The following is a 20,779-nucleotide window of genomic DNA, read 5'->3' as shown; positions in this document are numbered from 1 at the left end:
AACTTCAGCACCTGAACAAGTTAACTAGAGAATCACATAGTGGATACATAAGCTACTAGGTATCCTTCTCTGTGTTTGCTCAATTGCTATACATTTTTTTTTTATACATTTGATAGTTTTAAACAATAGGAGGCTTCAAATTCGCTCATAATTGCATCCAAGTTTCTACTGTATATAACTAAATAGGGTAAAGGAACTTGTTAAAAATTCCTTTGCTGAAAGCAATCTCAACCCAGCAGCATTTTAAGAGAGAAGGTGCAGTGTGTTGTTTATGTTCCACTCATTTGTTTTTCCAATAATGTTCATTTAATTAAAAAGAAACCTAAAAAATTTACTTGATTGACTTTCCCAGTTGATCCACAACATACACCTCATATACACCAGTAGTCATCCCAGTGCACAATGCAAGCCCCACTTGCAAACACTGAAACCAGTCTCTGTAAAACCATTTATCCATAGGTAAAAGTGTATTTAAATCTAAATTGGTTTCATAGACTGCAAGTTTTCAAATCCACATTCACAAAGATTAAAACATTTTCTTCTTTCAGTACAACAAAAAACTCTTCTTAGCTTCTGGGTGCATTCCATCATCTTGACAAAAACAAGTGGTCCACTGCACAACTTTTCCATTTTTGCTTTTGCATTCCATCAGCTCTCATTCTGTTCTTGCCAGCACAACCTAGGTAATCCTGCAAATTAATTCAAAAGCATGACTGGGCGCGTGTGGTAGGCCCAACTGACATCTTCTTGCATTTGTGAAATATCCATCCTGCTCCTCAGAGAGTTTATTCAGGTTTCCCTTCCTCTTGCACTGGTGATAGGCAAATATTTTGGCATGGACAAATGTTATTTAGTTCCTGACTTAAAATGAGTGGGCTACCACTGCCTTGTATAAAGTCTGTGCTAGATGTCCAACTTTCTGTATTTTGAGATGATTTTGAAAGATCATCAGAATATTGTGTGTATTTGCCTACATGATTTTCTGTGTTTGCAACAAAACTGTCACAACGGCATTGATTTTCCTCTTGCACTGGTTTCCCCATATTTCCATCGTTGCTGTCAGGTGTTGTAGGTGCATCTTGGGAAGTTGGGCTTAGGACCAATAAAAGTACATCAGCTTTTATGTTCATTACTGAACCGTTTGAAATGACAGTTGTGTTATTATTTCCTGTAACTTGTCCTAAGAGATGAAAATAAATCAAATTATTATACAGTTACATTTCTAATTTTTATTCTAATATGTGTCAACAATGTTTTATTGCCTAAGCAGGAGAGGGGCTGCCTAAAAAATAAAAAGTAGGTTGTTTAGTTTGTTTAGGTCAGGCAAAGACTGCAGTAAAGTCTATAAGGCTCATTTTCTAAGCCTTTGGGTGCAAGTACAAGGGGTGTGCTGCTCTTTGTAGGGAGCACCAGATCAAAAATCTGATCCCTACTTCTTTATTTCATCTTCATACTGACAAAGCAGACTCAAAAAAACCTGCAATAAAGCTATATTGTGCTCAAGTTCACTTTCCTGTTGTATGCTGTATTAGCATCATACACAAAGCAGTTGTAGTGAGTCTGGATTTCACCATAATTGTGGAAATGTGTACCAAATGTTGCCTTTTGCTGACTGTTCTTCCCTCTTCACAGTGAAGCAGAACGTATTTTAATTGCCATGGGTTAATATTATACTTATAGATCAGCACAGTCCATTGTCACAGAAGTTGTTGGAGGCCTCAATTTTCAAACCACATCTTGCTTTAAGTCCAAACACAGCAACAACATTTACTGTTTATTCAGTTCCTACATGAATAAAATGGTGTACATGCATGCATGTTGGTAGGCTAACAGGAAGGCATAACTGTACTCCCAAAATTTAATGTAGGCCGCCCCCTCTCCATATTTCTATTATGTTATTTCTGTTTTTATTGCCATGTTTAATCTGCCCAATAGATATCTGATCTGACAGCCAGCACCTGCAAATGTCATCAGAATTCTAGAACCACGTGTGGTCACAAAAAATCCCCATATATAATTTTCTTGGGAATGGCAATATATATGCATTTGCTGTTTTTCCAGCCTCCTGGATATATTTAACTAGAATGTGAAGAGCTTAACATAACTGTCTTCTAAATCAGGAAAATACAAAAACAATAAATAACGGCAATATGGAAGACCTCTCACCAGATAACGGTGGTGTTTCCGATGTAGGAGTGCTCCCATCATTGTGAGAATCTGTCTCCTCAGAGGAAGTCATACTTGGGGGTCCATTTGTTTGCAAGGAAAATCCGCTTGAACTCAATTGTGAACAACATCCATTCATACTGCTCATGGGTTCTGTCATGCTGCAGTTACCATAGTTACTGTTAACAATGTGTTTCCCAGTAAGCTCTCTGGCAGACTGTCCACAAGCATCTTTCTGTAAATGCAGAGGGTGATCAGGACCAGTGTAAAAGGAACTAATGGTCTCACTCTCCACTGAGCTTTCTGCTGTATCTGACACACATGCTGGTCCATCTGTCGCCATAGCATACTTCCTTTCTAAGTATTCATTTTCTATAGGGCCACTTCTTCCTTGTTTCACCTCATATTCTCTAACACAGCTTGTCCCTGGACCACCACGTTGCTCCTTAGGATCTTTATGGGCCGCGTCACAATCGTTCTCCATGGAAACAGTCACATATGGTGTAAAATTCTGTTGTCCTTGTCTATAATTATTTGTTCTTGTGCAAATATTGCATGGGGATTTTTTCTGTAAAGAAAGTAAAATATGCTTTTTTAAATCATTTACAACATTTGAACAAAATCTCCTGTGTAGTTCTGCCCTAACTCTCTTTGTGGACAGCGCCAATCCTGGGGCTGCTGCCGCCCTCCCTCTCCATGCTTAAAAATCAGCGTGGGAGCGGGTCAAAAGGGGGCAGCATCGTTAGTGAAGTGAGCGCAATTGCGCTCTTTGCACTAGCGGAGCCAATTTTCTGTTTTAAAACCTGGAAATTCGGCTCTTGAAGTTACAAGAGGTGGCTTTTTGCCGCCCCTTGTAACTGGCCACTCGCCAGAAACATGAAACACATTCTGCAGAATTTCCTCTAAAATGAATACTGTCATAAAGAAAACTATTGCTGTGAATGTTGTGTCTGAAGTTATTTGCTTCTTTAACACATGATTCTATAATCATAGCAGCACCTGATAAACAGGTGGTTTTATAGAAACAAAATTAAAGTACAGAGTGCCTAAAAATGTGCAAATCTGTTCTATACAATATCAATGCTTCTGTCTGTCACTGTGCAAGTAACAAAGTAAAATGTTTATTATGATCTAGAAAGTCAGCAAGAATCTACTCCTTTACAGACGTTTTATTAATTGACACATTGATCCAGTCTGCTCTTACTTTCATATCCCCTTTAAAGATCAACATACAACTTATGGGCTAAAGTAACTGTTTTATATAAGTGCTTATACTGTACTATTCAAACGCTTATCTGCAATGTCACAATGCATCCGAAAATACCTGCTCATCCAGCTATTAAGCACAGTGACAGGAGGATCCTTTGACAAATAAGCCTTTCAAAATCCCATAGAAATGATTGGAGAGTGGTGAAATTTCACTCTTTCACTCATATTTTATTTGCACAGCCTATCTATTTACCCAGTTTTTATTTTTATACTGAACTGTTCCTTTAAGTTTAAGGAATAAGATGTAGCTTTAATGTAGTCTGGTTTCTATGTTTTGAACACTGCATTTTTATAGTTAAAAGAGAAGGAAAGGTTAAAACTAAGTAAGCCTTATCAGAAAGGTCCACCTAAATATACCAGTAAACCCTCAAAGTTATGCTGCTCTGAGTCCTCTGTCAAAAGAAACACAGCATTTCTTTCCTTCTATTGTGTACACATGGGCTTCTGTATCAGACTTCCTGCCTTCATCTTAAACCTCATTGCCCCCGGCATCTTCAGTTTGCTCCTCTTCCCCAACCCCTCCATTCTCTGCTGTAATCTGAGCCCAGAGCTATAAGTGAGGCAGGAAGTGATGTCACACCAAGCTAATACTGCAGCTGCTATCCTAAACAAACAGAGAGCTTCTAGAGCTTTTTATTCAGGTATGGTAAAACATTCTGAAGAATAAATATAGCACTCTAGCTTGCACTGTTGCAGCTAATGTATTGGCAATAAAATGCCTCTGTAGCTTTCCTTCTCCTTTAAGGAAGAACTATACCCTAAAAATGAATATGGCTAAAAATGCCTTATTTTAGAAACTTATTGCACCAGCCTAAAGTTTCAGCTTCTCAATAGCAGCAATGATCCCGGATTTCAAACTTGTCACAGGAGGTAACCATCTTGGAAAGTGTCTGTGACACTCACATGCTCAGTGGGCTCTGAGCAGCTGTTGAAAAGTCACAAATTATTGAGCAGAAAATTAGATTTGTCTGTACTATAAGCTAATGCTACAGGACGGATTATTGAATTTTAATGCTATTTGCACTGGTTGCATGTTTTATATTCCCCCCCCACCCGGTTACTTTTTCATCCCACCCGGTAGAAAAAATTCCTGAGGGAGAACACTGTCCATGCAAACTAACAGGGCAATTTGCATTTTATCTTGTTCCGAGTGGCCTCAATGCAGGTTATTTTACATTTGAATGCGTCTCAAGGGTGGAAAAGGGGACCCCTCCTCCCCAGGAACTAGCTTCCCTCTAGCTAATGCAGGGGTGTCCAAACTGCGGCCCGAGGGCCACATGCGGCCCAGGATGCATATGAATGCGGCCCAGCTTGAAACGCTTGGTTCCCGAGGAAATAGGAGGAGGGGGGACTCTGCCCATTGCCCAGTTAGTAATAATAATAAGTCTATTTAATATCAGGTGTCCCATATTCCAGTGTATAGCTCCATCTGGTTATCCAACTGGCATTGTAGTTCTTTTCTGTGTATTTCCTTTACTCTTACAAATCAAAGGTGTTTTTGTGTATGTCATGTGTGGCCCCAGACAATTTTATCTTTTTCCAATGTGGCCCGGCGAGCCAAAAGTTTGGACACCCCTGAGCTAATGTAACAGACCCATGGCCTATAAATGCCTAAGCCTGGCTGGGTGAGTGGAGGGGAGACCCTATTCCCTTTTGCCTATGTCCCTATCCTCCCCAGGGGTCTCTCCACACGCCTAAGCCTGGCTACCTAGCGCCTCTGCCCACCTCCCATATGTTTTTGGAATGTGGGAGGAAACCGAAGTACTCGGAGGAAACCCACACAGACACGGGGAGAACATACAAACTCCTTACAGAAAGGGCCCAGATTGGTATTGAACCCACTGAGTCGCCGTGCTGTCCTACCTATATATACTGCTACTCATATATATCCTTTCCACTTTCCTATGACATCATCATAATAAGGTCACATGACACCTTCAGTGCTGCTTTACTGTTGCCTCAACAGCTCAAACTTCTTTACTGTTGCATGAACAGCTCTGGGGCTAAGACAATCCCTAAATGTGACTTAAAGGAGAAGTAAACACCTCATTAAAAAAAAAACTACCCCCCTACATAGACCCCCCTCCCTCCTCCCCCTATCCTGGCTGCTACCTTCTTCTGCTGCTTCAGCAATTTTCGTGACTTTCCGCGCATGCGCAGTTGACAAAAACCTGAAGACTGCTCCAATTGCGCATGCGCCGATACAGAAATTACTTCCCGGTGAAGACCGAAGAGAAGAAGATGGCTGCCGTGAACTCCGATGTGTACCGAGGGGTAGGTAAAAAGTTTAGGGCATTTGCCCCGAGTAGCAGCTAGGCTGGGGGAGAGGAGGGAGTGGGTCTATGTAGGGTGAGGGGGTAGGGTTTTTTTTAATAAGGTGTTTACTTCTCCTTTAAAGCAGACATGGGGAGACCTTTTTATCAAAATTGTGAATTTTATAGAGACACAGGGCGGGACTGGGAGCAGAGACACACAGGGTAGGATTAAATTAGGCTGATTTCAGTAACCAACCCAGAGTTTTTTTAAATAAACTTGAAATTGCACCAAACTTCATTATATACTGTATAATATATAATTATTAGTAATTATAATTATTAATTGGTTGAATCCAAAAAACACAATCAAATAAAATCCATGGGGAAAGACTCAAATAGCAGAGAGACATGGAGGCAGGTGTAAACTAGGCTGGGAGCAGAGAGATGTGGGGGCGGGACTTATTAGGCTAGGGCAGAGAGACGTAGGGCAGGACGTAATTAGGCTGGAGCAGAGAGGGATGTGGGGGAGGGACTTGGGCTGCTATTGTATAGCTCTGCTTGTCTCACGCTGACATCATCATGTTATGCTAATGAGGAAGTACCATTTGCAATACTAAAGCTGGCCATAGACTGCAGATAAAGTCTAAAAGTCAGATGAACTATAGTCTGTGCCACTCCGTCCTGCCACCCACATTAAATAACGTAGTAATCAGACTGCCCGTGACAGCAATTGTACGAAAGTTATGTCCAACAAATAGTAGTCGGGAACAGGTGAAGCTGTGCACACACTAAACACACCTTCTGTAAGATAGCCTGGTGCACAATGTGGGAGGATTCCGCAACTCCCAAAGATCAGTGCAAATAGGACACACTGGCACTAAAGGCAAAGGAATGCAAGGTTACCCCTTGCTGTTTATTTAATGCAAACGTTGCACGTTCACATTAAATAAACAGAAAGGGGTAACCCTGCATTCCTTTGCCTTGAGTGCCAGTGTGTCCTATTTGCAACAAATAGTAGTGACAGTCTCCTGGTAGCCAATACAAATCTTTTAACCTGTCTGATCGACTGAACGACCGATCGACATGGTGCGAAAAATGCACACACGGGCCGAAAATTGTAAGAATCTTCCTTTCCTTGTACGACAGCATCTTTGTGTCTATGGCCAGCTTAACCAAACCAGACATTCAGCAGAGCAAGTGAAGGGGAGGTGCTGGAGATGATTTGTTTTTTGATGATTTGGCTACCAGGAGACTGTCACTACTATTTGTTGCAAATAGGACACACTGGCACTCAAGGCAAAGGAATGCAGGGTTACCCCTTTCTGTTTATTTAATGTGAACGTGCAACGTTTGCATTAAATAAACAGCAAGGGGTAACCTTGCATTCCTTTGCCTTTAGTGCCAGTGTGTCCTATTTGCACTGATCTTTGGGAGTTGCGGAATCCTCCCACATTGTGCACCAGGGAGAAACTAGATTCAAAAGGTCAAAACTAACTTAAATTTTTAACATGTGTAGGAACAAATAGGGTTAATAGCGTTTATGATATTAGGAATAGTTCAGTGTAAAAAGTGGGTTAAAAGATGTCCAAGTTAAAAGATGTATCCAAGTGCACCTGGTGGCTGTTCTGGGCTCTCTGCCAAAAGCCAATTAAGTTAGAAATTTTGTATCCGTTTTTGACTGTTCGGTGCAGGAGATCAAAGAGAAAGTTGGGACATTTCAGTAACAAGCTGGGACTGCGGTTTGAGCTGTCAAAATAGGGACTGTCACGCTCAAAATGGGACAGTTGGGAGATATATATATATATATATATTATAGGATTAAACATTCAAATGGCTCAGGAGGAAGTGTTTCACCAGCACTCCCGGGGCACCAACTACAATCTGCACCCATCCGGCAGTAGGGAAGACCCAGAGCCCAGGAAAACAGCGGGATCTAGCCCTGGAAACACCCGCTACAAACCGGGACAAAAATGAGCGAAATAGTCCCAAGTTACAGACGCAGCCTACAACAGCATGGAAGCCGGAGACTCGAGTAAAAGCAAGTCCGAGCAGTATGCCGTCCGGAAGTGCTCCAACGTGCCTAAATGACAGGAAGACACAGAAGAAACAGTAAGTGTCTGGGTAAACCATACAGGTGGGTGAGTGCCCAGGAGTGCCCCCACAGTCCTACACCTCAGTAAATTATGGCGCGGCTACGTCCAGACGCCTTCCTGACGGCTCCTTCTAGCCTGCCCTTTTTTAGTTTATTTCGTAACTTCTGAACATACATACATCATCTTGCTTGGTTGCTTAAGACAGAAAGACACTTCTCGAAATTGGGAAACAACTTTCACAGCAATGAAACTACAAACCCCTTAACATCAGTTGGACCCTAGTGGAGAGGGTGAGCAGTTTTAAATACCTCAGAATCCACATCTCTGAGGACCTGACATGGTCTAAACACATCCAAGTTCAAATCAAAAGGGCAACGCAGCATCAGTACCATCTTCGACAGCTGAGGAAGTTTGGAGTCACTTCGAACATCCTACTACTTTGGTGCTGTGGAAAGTGTCCTAACACCGAACATTACATCCTGGTTTGGAAACAGCTGTTTCCAGGACCTCAAAGCACTTCAGAGAGTGATATGTGCAGCAGAACGCTGCTGCAGGTCAGCTTTTCCATTTTGCTGAACATTTACACCAAGAGATGCAGGACCAAAGCCCTCAGGATTCTTAAGGACCCATCACATCCCAATAATGGACTGTTTTACCTACTTAAATCAGGGAAAAATTTTTGCAGTATCCTGGCCAGAACTGAGAGACATTGGGGCAAATTCACTAAAGGGTGAAGTGGCTAACGCTGGCGAAAATTCACCAGCGTGATGTCATTTCGGCACTTCGCCAATTTACTAACGGTAGCTGGCATAAATTCGCTGGCGTAATTTCGCCTAGGACTCTGGCGCAACTTCGAACTCTAACGCCAGGCGAATTTTTACGGTCTGTCAGAAGAGCGTTACTATGCAAATTCACTATGTTTTTGATTTTACTGACCCTTACCTCTATCGCCAGACTTGCCTTTGCCACCTCAGACCAGGCGAAGTGCAATAAAGTAGATAGGAGTTCCTCAAAAAAAAGTTTAAAATTTTTCTAAGTCCCAAAAAACATTGGCGTTTTTACCTATTTAAAGGGTGATAGACTGAAAAAGATTGTACATTTTTTTTTCGGGTATCCTCCTTCCCCCCTACATTTGCTAACATATGGCACCTAAACTATACTGTGGGCACATGTGTAGGGCATTATAACAACTTTTACATAATTTTATTAAGGTTCCCTGGCCTTGTGTAATCTACTGTATGTGCTGCAGCATATGCGGCCATTGTACTTTAACTGCACGCCGTACACTAATTAGCCAACGCTAGCGTAACTTCGGACTGCTGAGCATAATTTCGATGGCCTAATTTTGCCAGCGTTCGGTACCCTGCGCACAACTTCGGAGCTTCGTGAATAAGCGTTGTCCAGGTGAATTTACACCTGGCGAAGTGTTGCGATATGCGCAAAGCCATCGCTGGCGAATTTTCGCATGTTAGTGAATTTACCCCATAATCTCCCATATCCCTCCCCTCTTCTTTTTCTCACTTGCACCTATTTGATCTATGTGACACACTTCTTCACCACAATACATTATTATACTGCTGTTTTTTTATATTGTCATATATTGCAATGCTGTTTTTTATATTGTCATATATTGCACTGCGGTTTTTTTTTATTTCTATATTTTTTATACAATCTTCACCCACTGTCACTATGTAAATAACATGGTTCATGCCACCTTACCCATAATCTCCCCTCCCTTTCTTTTTCTTACTTGCACCTACTTGACCTACAGTATGTGACACTACGTCACCACAATACAATACTATACAATTCACATACTATGCACTTTAATACTGCACTGTTTCTTTTTTAAATTTTCTCATAGTGCAGCCCATTTACATTTATTTCACCATCACCTAATGTAATATGGTTATTTCGTGTACTGTACTGCACTGCTGTTTTTTTATATTTTTAAATTTTTATACAATCTTCACTCAATGTCACTTGTGAATAACATTGTTCATCTTGCACTACATCTGCTCTGCTGCTGTACTTAATTTAAACATTTTCTTAGAATTCTTATTTTTGCCCCCAAAGATGCCCCAGTAGCTCCCCATCTTCTTTTCTGCTTATTCACTGCACATGCTCTGTGCTGCTGTCACTTACTGAGCCTAGGGACACATTCACAATATACAGTACACATAGAATATAAATGTCACAATATAAGGCTTTTATGTAATTTGTACAGATAATTACTACATGGCAGCACAGAAACCAGTGCAACTAGCATCAGAATTGAATAATCAGTCCTGTAGCATCAGCTTATATTAAAGACCAACCTTATTTTCTACTTGATAATTTGCAACGACCCCTAAGCTTAGCTTTTCAACAGCTGCTCAGAGCCCATTGCGCATGTGAGTGTCGAAGACACTTTCCAAGATGGTGACCCCCTGTGACAAGTTTGAAGTCCTGGATCATTGCTGCTATTGACAAGCTGAAACTTTAGGCTGGCGCAATAAGGCTTTGCATGGGTGTTCACATATCTGTTATTCCTACTCTATTATTCATACTATTCTACTATTAAATTAAGTAGTTAAAATCCGGATACAAATTGCTTATGACATTATAGAGAAAGATCATATTTTCCCTATTTGTACATATAACTTCTTTAGGCTCACACTTATGAATTATTTAAGTCTACATAGATCCTCAACTGCTACAGATCGCAAAAACAGTGATTTACAACACAAGGGGGTATATTTATCAAAGAGTGACGTTAGAGATCGCCACAGTCCACTAGTGTGAAATACCACCTCTCTCCAGTCATTTCTATGGGATTTTTAAAGGCATATTTATCAAATGGTGAACTTTCACCCTTTGATAAATAAGCCTTTAAAAATCCCATATAAATGAATGGAGAGAGGCTGTATTTTTACTCTAGCGGACTATAGTGATCTCTAACTTCACTCCTTGATAAATATACCCCATGGCCTTTTAAATGTCACTGTAAGGCACACCAGGAGACCAGCACACATTGACCTTCTTCTCGGTCCCCAGTTGTCTGCCCAAGCATTTGTTATGTAGTTCTTTCCTGGTTTCGACTTCTGCATGTGCCTTGACTCTGATTATTGCTGACTTCTCTGACCAATGCCTGTCCTTGAGTACATTTGCATCTTACCCTAGTCTCTACCAGTCTTTTAATAATATGGTCTCTCAATTGGGTAGGTTCCTAATCAGTTTACACAGCAGCAAATTCTGCAGTAAACAGTGAGTGAAGATAGGTGATGGCAGGGGTTCCTCTGCTTCACAAGAGAGTAAGGCTACTTCAGCTATCACTCAATAATCCTAGTAAACAAAGTATGCAGTCAGGGATTCAAAATATTGTCTTAAAGGAGTCTAGCCTCAAAACACTGTGGAGGCCACAGGTCTGGTATCTGCAAAAAGCATTGCAAGGAAAACTTTACCTCAGCTTCTTGAAACTGGTGGCACAAATCAGTCATCCACTGCTCCAGATTTCCTATGAGGTAAAATGACAGGATTACATTGGACGCTATATGTATTGTTGCTGAATTTGTGACATACCCAGCAGGCAGACACCTACGTATCACTTGGTAGTGCTTAGGCAGTTCCAGTTGCAAAGCGACAGACATAAAAATGATGTGTATATGTGATAGTACTGAATGAAAATGTTGTCTTATTAACTGCTAAACATCACAGCAAATCATGGTAGTCTTGACAAATCATCAGTCAAAGGGTTAATTGTGCTCTCTGATTTGTGAAAATTACAGTGGGCCGTATTTACTAGTCGAAAATTAGGAGGTCTGGTGAATTGATACAGTCACAAAACAAGGTTCTTTTTCTTTCATTTTCCTTTATAATTGAACAACACTCCTTGGGTGGCTGTAGAGTCTGAGTATTTATTAAATTATTTTATTCTAAGAGTTAATCTTTTTCCTTTAAATAAAAAAAGTATTTACTAACACATGAACTAAACTGCAGTGCAGTTATCCACAGCAGCCAATCAGCAATTGCATGTCAGAGAATAAGGGCAAGGAGCTACTGTTAACTGCACTCATATAGTCATTAAAAGAGCCCCACTAATTGGCCCATTTGAAAGCAGTGCATGCAGCCCCATCCAGCCTAGTAACTCCATATAGTCATTCCAGTTTCACCAATAAATTGAAGTAAACCAGAGTGTGATGCAAAGTGCTTTTTTAGAACCCTCGCACGAGAATGATTTATTTTGTCTGGAATGATCGATTAGTGGACATCTCTATTCTGTACTGTACAAGATCTAAGATTTTTTGCTGTTTTTTTTCAGAAAAGATTTACCTCACTTTCCTCTGAATCTCCATGCTATGGACTTGTTTGTGGGAAGTTCTAACCACTTGCAACATCATATTTAAAGGGGCCTTCCATGCTAAAAAATCTAATTTTTTCCAATATACATAACAATATACATTAGTTTAAAATGTCCAGTGACTTAAACGTTATAGGTAAATGTAATTGCAATTGAATGAAGTGTCTGGCTGTGTATATATTTATATTTGACTCTTGAAACAGGCTTGAAAAAAGCAAGCCAGCTTATTAATAGACCTGGAGGATAACTGAAATAGAAAGGCAGGTACAATGCAAAATTCTGCCCCCAAAAGCTAATGTCACATGAGATGTAGCCTCAGCCTCTCCGCCAGCCTTTTCTCTCCTCCTGCAAAGAAAATGCAGAGGTTGTGCATCATGTGACATAGCCTAGGGTGTTGGCACATAGGGAGATTAGTTGCCAATCGACAAATCTTCACTACTGTGGGTGATTAATCTCCCCAAATGCCTTCCTGCAGGCAAGAATGCAAATTGCCAGCGGGATGCCATACATATTGCTTGGTTTTTTTTAGGGATGCACCGAATCCACTTTTTGTGCCGAACCCCCGAATCCTTCGTGAAAGATTCGGCCGAAAACCGAACCGAATCCTAATTTGCATATGCAAATTAGGGGTGGGAAGGGGAAAACATTTTTTACTTCCTTTCTGACAAAAAGTCATGCAATTTCCCTCCCGCCCCTAATTTGCATATGCAAATTAGGATTCGGATTCGGTTCGGCTGGGCAGAAGGATTCGGCAGAATCCTGCTGAAAAAGGCCGAATCCTGGCCGAATCCCGAACCGAATCCTGGATTCGGTGCATCCCTAGTTTTTTTAAGTTTCTTCTAAAAAACGAAGGAGTTAGCAAAGGGCAAGGCATTTATTTGGAGGAGATTTGTAGCAAATTTTTGTTGTGTGCTATTTTGTTATAAAAAAGAGTGGGGCATCAAGATTGAAAGCATGTAGCATTCTATCTGTCTGCCATTTCTAACTGCATTCCCATACGGTAAGTTTTTTGGAATTAAATGTCTCAGACTTTTTTATGGGGACTGTACTGAGGGGAACGCATGGATAGACTGAATGCAGATAATGTTAAACATGCAGAAAACCACATGAAGACTATCCATAGAACACTAATATACCACTAAACTACATTTGAAATACTGCCACTGGAGCTTTGATGTAAGCAGGCGATGTTACAAAGCTCTCAGTGTGTTATTGCCTTTAAAGGAAAATTATACCCCACAAAATGGTTACTTAAAGATATAGGGGGGAATTCACAAAAGTGTCGGTAAAAAAAGTAACCCAGAAGTGGCGGTCGACAAATTTGTAAAATGTCGTATGAACGGCAAATTCACAAAGGCAGATGTTACCATCTCTGAATGTCTCGTAAGTCTGACAATTTTCTAAAATGTCGTATATCTTTTCATCGTACAAACGACATTTACCAAGACTTTTTAAACGACAATTTGTCTGACATTTTCATTTTGGAGAGCCTAAAGTGTCTGAAAAATTGTCGGTAAAAAAAATGAGTTTACGAGTAATTCATAAAAATGGCGGGAAAAGTGGCGCCGAAAAAACCACGCCCACTTTTAACGACACTAATTCAAAAGTGTCGCACATGTCGGAAAATTGGCGGAGAAATGCTCTGTGAATTTGTCGGCTGTTGCTACGACACTTTTTACGACATTTTAAAGACATTTTTTCGTTCCCGACGCTTTTGTGAATTCCCCCCAAAGTGACACCTGACATTAAACCTTTTTTACATTGATCATAACATTGTCTCTGCATGCTATTTATAATTTTGCCATAAAAGTATTTACTGATGATTTTACGTTACCTATCTGATCCCCCATGTTCCTTTATGAGGGGGCTGCCATATTTGTACAACAGTACTGTGTTAGCATTAGAAACTCTAAATGACAAGTTGAGAACGGACAGTCAGGTTGGCAAAACAGTCAGATTTGGGAACTTCAAGTAACAAATAATTATAAAAGCAGACCTATTAGCGAAAAACTGTCAACATGACTTATAAGTAATCTTTTGTGTACATTAATATTTTGAAAAGTTGTTTTTTAGTGTCAATATCACTTTAAGTAACAGTTTTTATCAAACTAAGTGGCATATTAAGGAAACTTACCAAACTGGTATGTGTATTTAAGTAAATATTGCCCTTTTACATCTCTTGCCTTGAACCACCATTTCATGATGGCCTATGTGCTGCCTCAGAGATCACCTGACCAGAAATACTACAACTCTAACTGTAACAGGAAGAAGTGTGTTAGCAAAAGACAGAACTGTTAATTGACTCATGTGACCTAACGTAACTGTGAATCGTAAGATACTAGGGGGCGGCCCTTATTTTTTAAAATGGCAATTTTCTATTTATGATTACTGGCACTAACTACTAAAAAAGTATATTATTATGCAAATGGTTTATTCACATGGAACATGGTTTTACATATGAAATGTTTTATAAAATCTATTTTTATAGAGACTTACATTCATAGGCGGAGGGTGAATTTTTTGTTTGGGAAGGCTAAAGTTGACCATACTCTAGCTGACTTAATGCTAATGTCAGATACAGTATTACATGCTCCTAGAAAAAAAATTACTCGCGCAACTACCTTGTGCACCTCCCACTGATTTCAATGGGAACCGTGCAGAAGAGCAGGTGGAAGTGCTTTTCCAACCCAAAATGCTCAAGTTAAGTTTACAGTTGTTCCCCTTAATTTTTCTCATCCATAATAAAGGGGTAATCTTTTTTGTTAGGTGTCCTATTTTAGGAAGGATTTTTGTAGAGAGTGATAATCTCAGAAAATGATTTGTGTTTTTTTTTGTTATTTTATTTAGCTTTTTTTTCATCAGCCGTCCTGTTTGCAATTTCAGCAATCTGTTTGGTAGGGTCCAACTTACCCTAGCAACTGTAACACCTATTTGGGCCACTCAGGGTTAATTCACCAGCTAGAACACTAGAGCATGGGTTACACGCGACTTACACCCAGGGCAGGGCCTTCGCTAAGTGGAAGTGTTCCCTCTATGGTGTAGTGCAACTACATCCCCCCCAGGCTACTGTGCACACAAAAACAACTTGGGCGCCAGGAGGTTCTTAATCAGGAACGGTTTATTATGCCAAAAAGGGCAAATGACCACAGGTTTCAGTACTCACGCAGGAGTTGAGGAAAACAGCATATTGAGAGTTCACACAGAACAAAGACAGGCTCACACAGAGAGTACACAGGCAAATGCAGTACAACCTTTCCCTCCTGGAAGTTGTCAGGAAAGCAGCTTCTACCCTACAGTCCCTCTTCACTGAGGTCCCTGACTGGAGGCAACACACAGAGCCTCTGGGAAGCTACTCCCTTTCTGCAAATCCTTGTTGGAGCTTCAGCTGCTCTTTCTCTCTATCCTATCTGCCTTTCTCTCCTAGAGAGACTATGACAAGTCTGCCCTAGTATATCTGTTCCTCATTCACGGGGTTACCTGGTCCCCGACTTGGACACATGCCTTCTTCTGGGCCTATTGCACTCAGTCCCCCTGAGCACACCCAGCTGGAATCACATCCAGAGGCAAAAGAGGAAGAGGCCACTCCCTGCACACACTATATAGGAGTGAGTCAGAGCAGTGTCGTCAAATCTCTCAGCCTATCACTGTAAAGGTTATTATGTAACAGGGATTCTACCCAATAACCCAAGGAAATGGTGAAAAGATTAAATCTATAGGGCCTGTATCCCTATAGGGCCCTACACAACCATGCATTTATTTGAATAAGAGACTGCATTGTGAAAAAGAGAGGATCTGAGTGCAGTGCATACAACAAAACTAGCATGTCATATACAATGAAAAGCAGTGAATACTGACACACCAGAAAATGTACATACAGCAAATGTAAGCAGGCATGAACTAGGATTTAAAATAGGCCCAGTCACCCATACAAGCCCACTAAATAGTCACTGACTATGGCATCTTACAGCAGCCCTTCTGGCATTTGCCAGAATCCAGATTGTAAATCTGGGTCTGACTTTAAGGTAGCGGATATTGACACTTTCAGTGGGTGCTGACATATCAGGCATTTAGGCAGGGCACTCACACTGTAACATTGCCACAGAAACACAACCCTGTTTTATATATATATATATATATATACAGGACCACCATACAACAAAATTTCCTGGGCCCCCTGGGCTGCACCCACCGCAAGCCCCACCTACAGGTCCGCCCTCCCCACCCCACAGGTCCGCCTCCCCACCACACAGTAAAAAAACAAAAAAATATTGGTGGCTAGGGTTCCCACATGTTAATAAAAAATAAAAATATATTGTTGGTCATGGCCCCCCATAAAAATAAATTTGTGGCCATGGCCCCCCATTAAAAAATATTGGTGGGTAGGACCCCACATAAAAAAAAAAATTAGTGGCCAAAATTGGTGGCCAGGCCCGCCCCCCCACATTATGAGAAAATTGGTGGCCAGGGCCCCTTAAACGTCCATGTCTTCCTGATGTCAGCAGCTCTCAGAAAGATGGGGGGCCCGGCTAATCAAGTAAGTGTGGCGTGGCCGGGCCCCCCTTACCCTCAGGCCCCCTACAACTCTCCCCCCTGTCCCCCCCGATGGCTGCCCTGTATATATATATATGTATATATATATATATATATATATATATATATATATATATATATATATATATATATATATATATATATATATATATATATATGTAGAAGGGCTGTGGCACACACTTACTGAGGCAAAAAAAAAAAAAAAAAATATATATATATATATATATATAGTGACATAGTACCGCACTCGACGGGAATACTTGTGAGAAAATCAAGATGTATTGAAAAAAATCACGTTTCGAACACCAACTGTGCTTTTTCTCAAGGCTAACACATATCCTTACACATATATATATATATATATATATATATATATATATATATATATATATATATATATTTTTTTTTTAACAAAGCTCTACGCTTTCCCTTGTACAAAAAAAAGCACTTTTATTATCTATTGGTCCCCCAACCCCTTTTGCTCCCCTATCCATTCCCTCCTACAATATCTCCTTCCATTTTTTTACTCTTTACTCATATACCCCCTCACACTACATTATCTTCTATCTTTTATATATTTTTCTGCACTTTGTTCCCCCTTTATCGTACTCTTATTTTCTCAATATTCTTTTGCCCCCCACTGACTGTTTCCACTACTGCATTTAATTCTTGTACCCACTGTACCCAATTCTTGTACCCAAATGCCTCGTTCTATTTTGGGTAGTAGAAGAAAGCCCCTATTCTGCACACTGCTCTTGCACCCACATGTCACCTTCTGCTCTCACTCTATTATCCTGCTTTTCTATTTATGTCACCTTTAGCCCTGTGTTAGCCCATTTAATGTGTTTGGCAGACATGCAGTCTCATGAGGATTGCAAACAAATTAATTAAAAAAGTAAAAAACCAAAAACCTTCAAGTACCAAAAAAAAAAAAGACACCAAACAAATAAACCCAAGCTCCTTTTTCACAGGAAAAAGTTAAGCAGCCTGTATAAGATACAGTATATATATATATATATATATATATATATATATATATATATATATATATATATATATATATATATATATATATATATATATATATATATATATATATATATATATATATATATAGAGTACCAGTTAGAGAGAGGTGCAGGTCAAAGCTTACTGATTCTTTTCACTGCTCTGCCAAGGTGCTTTCGGTTCCTGTAATCTCCCTAGCCCCGCCTACTTCTGAGTGCGTGATTGGTTGATTTTGCTGACTGTAATGGGAACTGCACTCTGATTGGAGAGGCTGGAAGCAGAAAAATCCAATCAGAATGCAGCCAATTACGGACCCGGCAAAAAGGAAAAGAGATTTTCACCGCTGTGCTGTTAGTACAAGCTACTCAGTAAGCGATTTTTTAACTTTTTTCTAGGTGCCAGCCAGGTTTGGGGAGGCTTAGCCTCCCCTAGCCTTATTGAAAATCCGCCCATGCTTACATTGTTCTGCGGTATAGTTTTCCTTTAACCTTCCTACACTATCACATCCCAAAGAGACATAAATAATGTAAAATAATAAAAACAGCAAATATTCACCATTTTTTGTGTGGCTGAAAATATTTTGGAAAGAAAACTTTATATAATACCTTTCAGATCTTTCAGGCGGTTCGTGCAGCACAAAAAGTAGATGGTCATGAATATGATTATTGTAATCACCAAGGGTAAAACAATGAAAATGACAACCCTCTGCCCTGCAATACAGGAAAAATCATTAGACAAGGAGAGAAACAGTATTGCTTCACACAGCAATAACTTATTTCTATGAGGTAAGACATACAAGGGCAACAATGTCTCAAGTTATAAAATCACCAACAGAAAACAAACCTAGATCAGGTCAGAAAGGTAAAGGAAGCTGATATCTGTACATGTGATTTAGGCCTTACAGCTGACTCATACAGGAACTGCCTTCACGTCACCCACATAAAATATATGTATATATGAATAGTATACAAACATTTATGTGGTTAACTACAGTTACCACCAAACTGTATTTCAGCCGTTCAGAAAAGATGACAGCCTGTAAATTTGATATCAATGATATATACATATATTTTCTGAAATATGATTTTTATTGAGAAGGATTAAGATACAACATACAAACAAATGAGGTACAATGGAAATTGTAGAAAACAGTTTTAGCCATATACATGTAATACAGAGTCTTTTAACTCAACCTACACACAGTGCAAAAGGATATTTTATGAACACACCACAGGCTGTATGTTTTGGGGGGACCAACCCCTAAGGTCAAAACTTTGTACCTCCCCTAAAATCATATACAGCCTGTGAATAAAAGCTGCATTTTTAATAACCTGAAGGGGTTAAACTGTGTCTGTGTGGTGAGTTTTACAGTACAATGCTTCATGTCATATTGCAATCTATGTTTAGATTAATAGTTCACACAGAATGGGTCAGGGAGGGTGTAACACATCTTTAAGACATAATTAAGATAGTACAGTATACTTTAGACCCACATCCTGATTCCAGCAGTAAATTAAAAAAAAAACAAACAACAATATCAACAGGAAGAAGCAAATAAATGAAGGCTGCAAACTCTGTGCAACAGGTTTAAAGGTTAATGATCACAGGAGGGTGCCTACAAATGGCACCCTCCCCCAATAAAACTGTTTCTTTTTCTTAAATAATAACAGCATTTACATACGATTGGGGTTGAGGTGATCACACACAACATCATAATGGTTAGATCCAGGCTTACTCTCAAACAGACCAAGCTTTGAACAGCTGCAAGAGAATATTAAATATATAGGATTAATCACAATAAACAGGTTCTAAAATGCTCACATCCATAACATGCACAGCAATGTTCTGCATAGACCAGGGTGTACTGGAAGCCCTTCCATTGCGAAACTACTACCCCTCTGATCCTGTGCATATATACATAAAATTCAAGTACTGTAAAAGGTAGCTAAAGCCCTATAAAAAGCTGCTCTATGGGACAAAATATGAAGCACATATCGTTACTGACAAAACACCATTCATATAAGAATAAAAATATCTGTTCAACAACCAAGGCAAAAAGTGAACTATCTGCTATCTGGACCACGGCACATGTATGATAATTTGGCAGTGCAAGCCAGGAATCATGAGTCTGTACTAGGGCTACACCGAAGCAATCATTTTTGAATGTAGCTAAATATCTTCTACAAATTCACCTCCATACCAAAATGAATATAAACCCTAATTTGCATGTGAAATTTGAGAAATATTGAATCAATTGTAATCAAATCTTCATTTTCAGTTGTCCACAGCTTTAAAGTCACATGACTTCTTGGGTTTTGATTTGGTTAGGCCAAAATGGAATCCTCCAAAAATGCTAAGATTTGGCTGAATCCTGGATCCGGTGCATTCCAAAGTAACTTTGTTCATTGTGATAAACCGGCACAATAAAACAAGCTTTGCACAGCACGAAGTGTTGAAGTGCTTTGGTTTTCTGAAATTCCAAAGAGACATGCACCACACAATTCAGTGAGTAAAGAATAAAGAGTAAAACATTACACACTGAATAGTGTGGTGCATGTCTCTGTGGTTACTATGAAAACCACAAAAGCCAGGCCACTCATTACTTTGTACATGTGACTTTTATAGTAATGATCAATCTATGACTATGAGCCTGTGGTCCTTTATTTTCTTTTGCAACTGATTCTGCACTGCCTTGCGCTCTCACTTTATTTTTCCCTCTCCCTCTCCTATTTTTCTGCCTTTTGGTCATGTTGTTTTTAATACACTCATGTCTCCTAACATTTTGTTGAGGCACTCACACACTCTACACTTGGGGGGTTATTTACAAAAATCCGAATTCATCTCAAATTTTATTTTAAAAAACATTACCAAACTCCCATGCCTGATTTCACTTATTCATTAATAGAAAACTCAATTTAATAGTATTGTGAAAAAACTCAACAAAATAGAGCAAAAACCGAAGTTTTTTCCCGAAAATCCCCCCAAAAATTGGATATTCTGGCTAAACCTAGCGCAGACCACAAAAACTTCAAATTGAGTTAAGTGCCTCTCCCATTGATACAGGACCTGGACAGGTCAGATTTTCAGATTAGGGCTTT

The 20,779-nt window shown here is 39.8% G+C and overlaps 1 protein-coding gene across 1 annotated transcript in view; it reads right to left on the bottom strand.

Moving 5' to 3' along the window:
- Positions 1 to 434: 434 nt before the first annotated feature.
- LOC108719099 (tumor necrosis factor receptor superfamily member 11A) overlaps positions 435 to 20,779 on the bottom strand; it is a 51,257-nt gene continuing 30,912 nt past the window's right edge. The window contains exons 6-10 of the mRNA XM_018267722.2: positions 19,363 to 19,442; positions 18,287 to 18,391; positions 11,227 to 11,279; positions 2,167 to 2,734; positions 435 to 1,180 (exon numbers count right to left, since the gene is read on the bottom strand). Coding sequence (XP_018123211.1) covers positions 786 to 1,180; positions 2,167 to 2,734; positions 11,227 to 11,279; positions 18,287 to 18,391; positions 19,363 to 19,442 — 1,201 coding nt within the window. The 3' untranslated portion in view covers positions 435 to 785. The remainder of the gene's footprint in view (positions 1,181 to 2,166; positions 2,735 to 11,226; positions 11,280 to 18,286; positions 18,392 to 19,362; positions 19,443 to 20,779) is intronic.

The sequence above is a fragment of the Xenopus laevis genome, chromosome 6L (genome assembly GCF_017654675.1).
Source record: "Xenopus laevis strain J_2021 chromosome 6L, Xenopus_laevis_v10.1, whole genome shotgun sequence".
Lineage (NCBI taxonomy): Eukaryota > Metazoa > Chordata > Amphibia > Anura > Pipidae > Xenopus > Xenopus laevis.
This window is presented reverse-complemented; position numbering and strand designations above follow the sequence as displayed.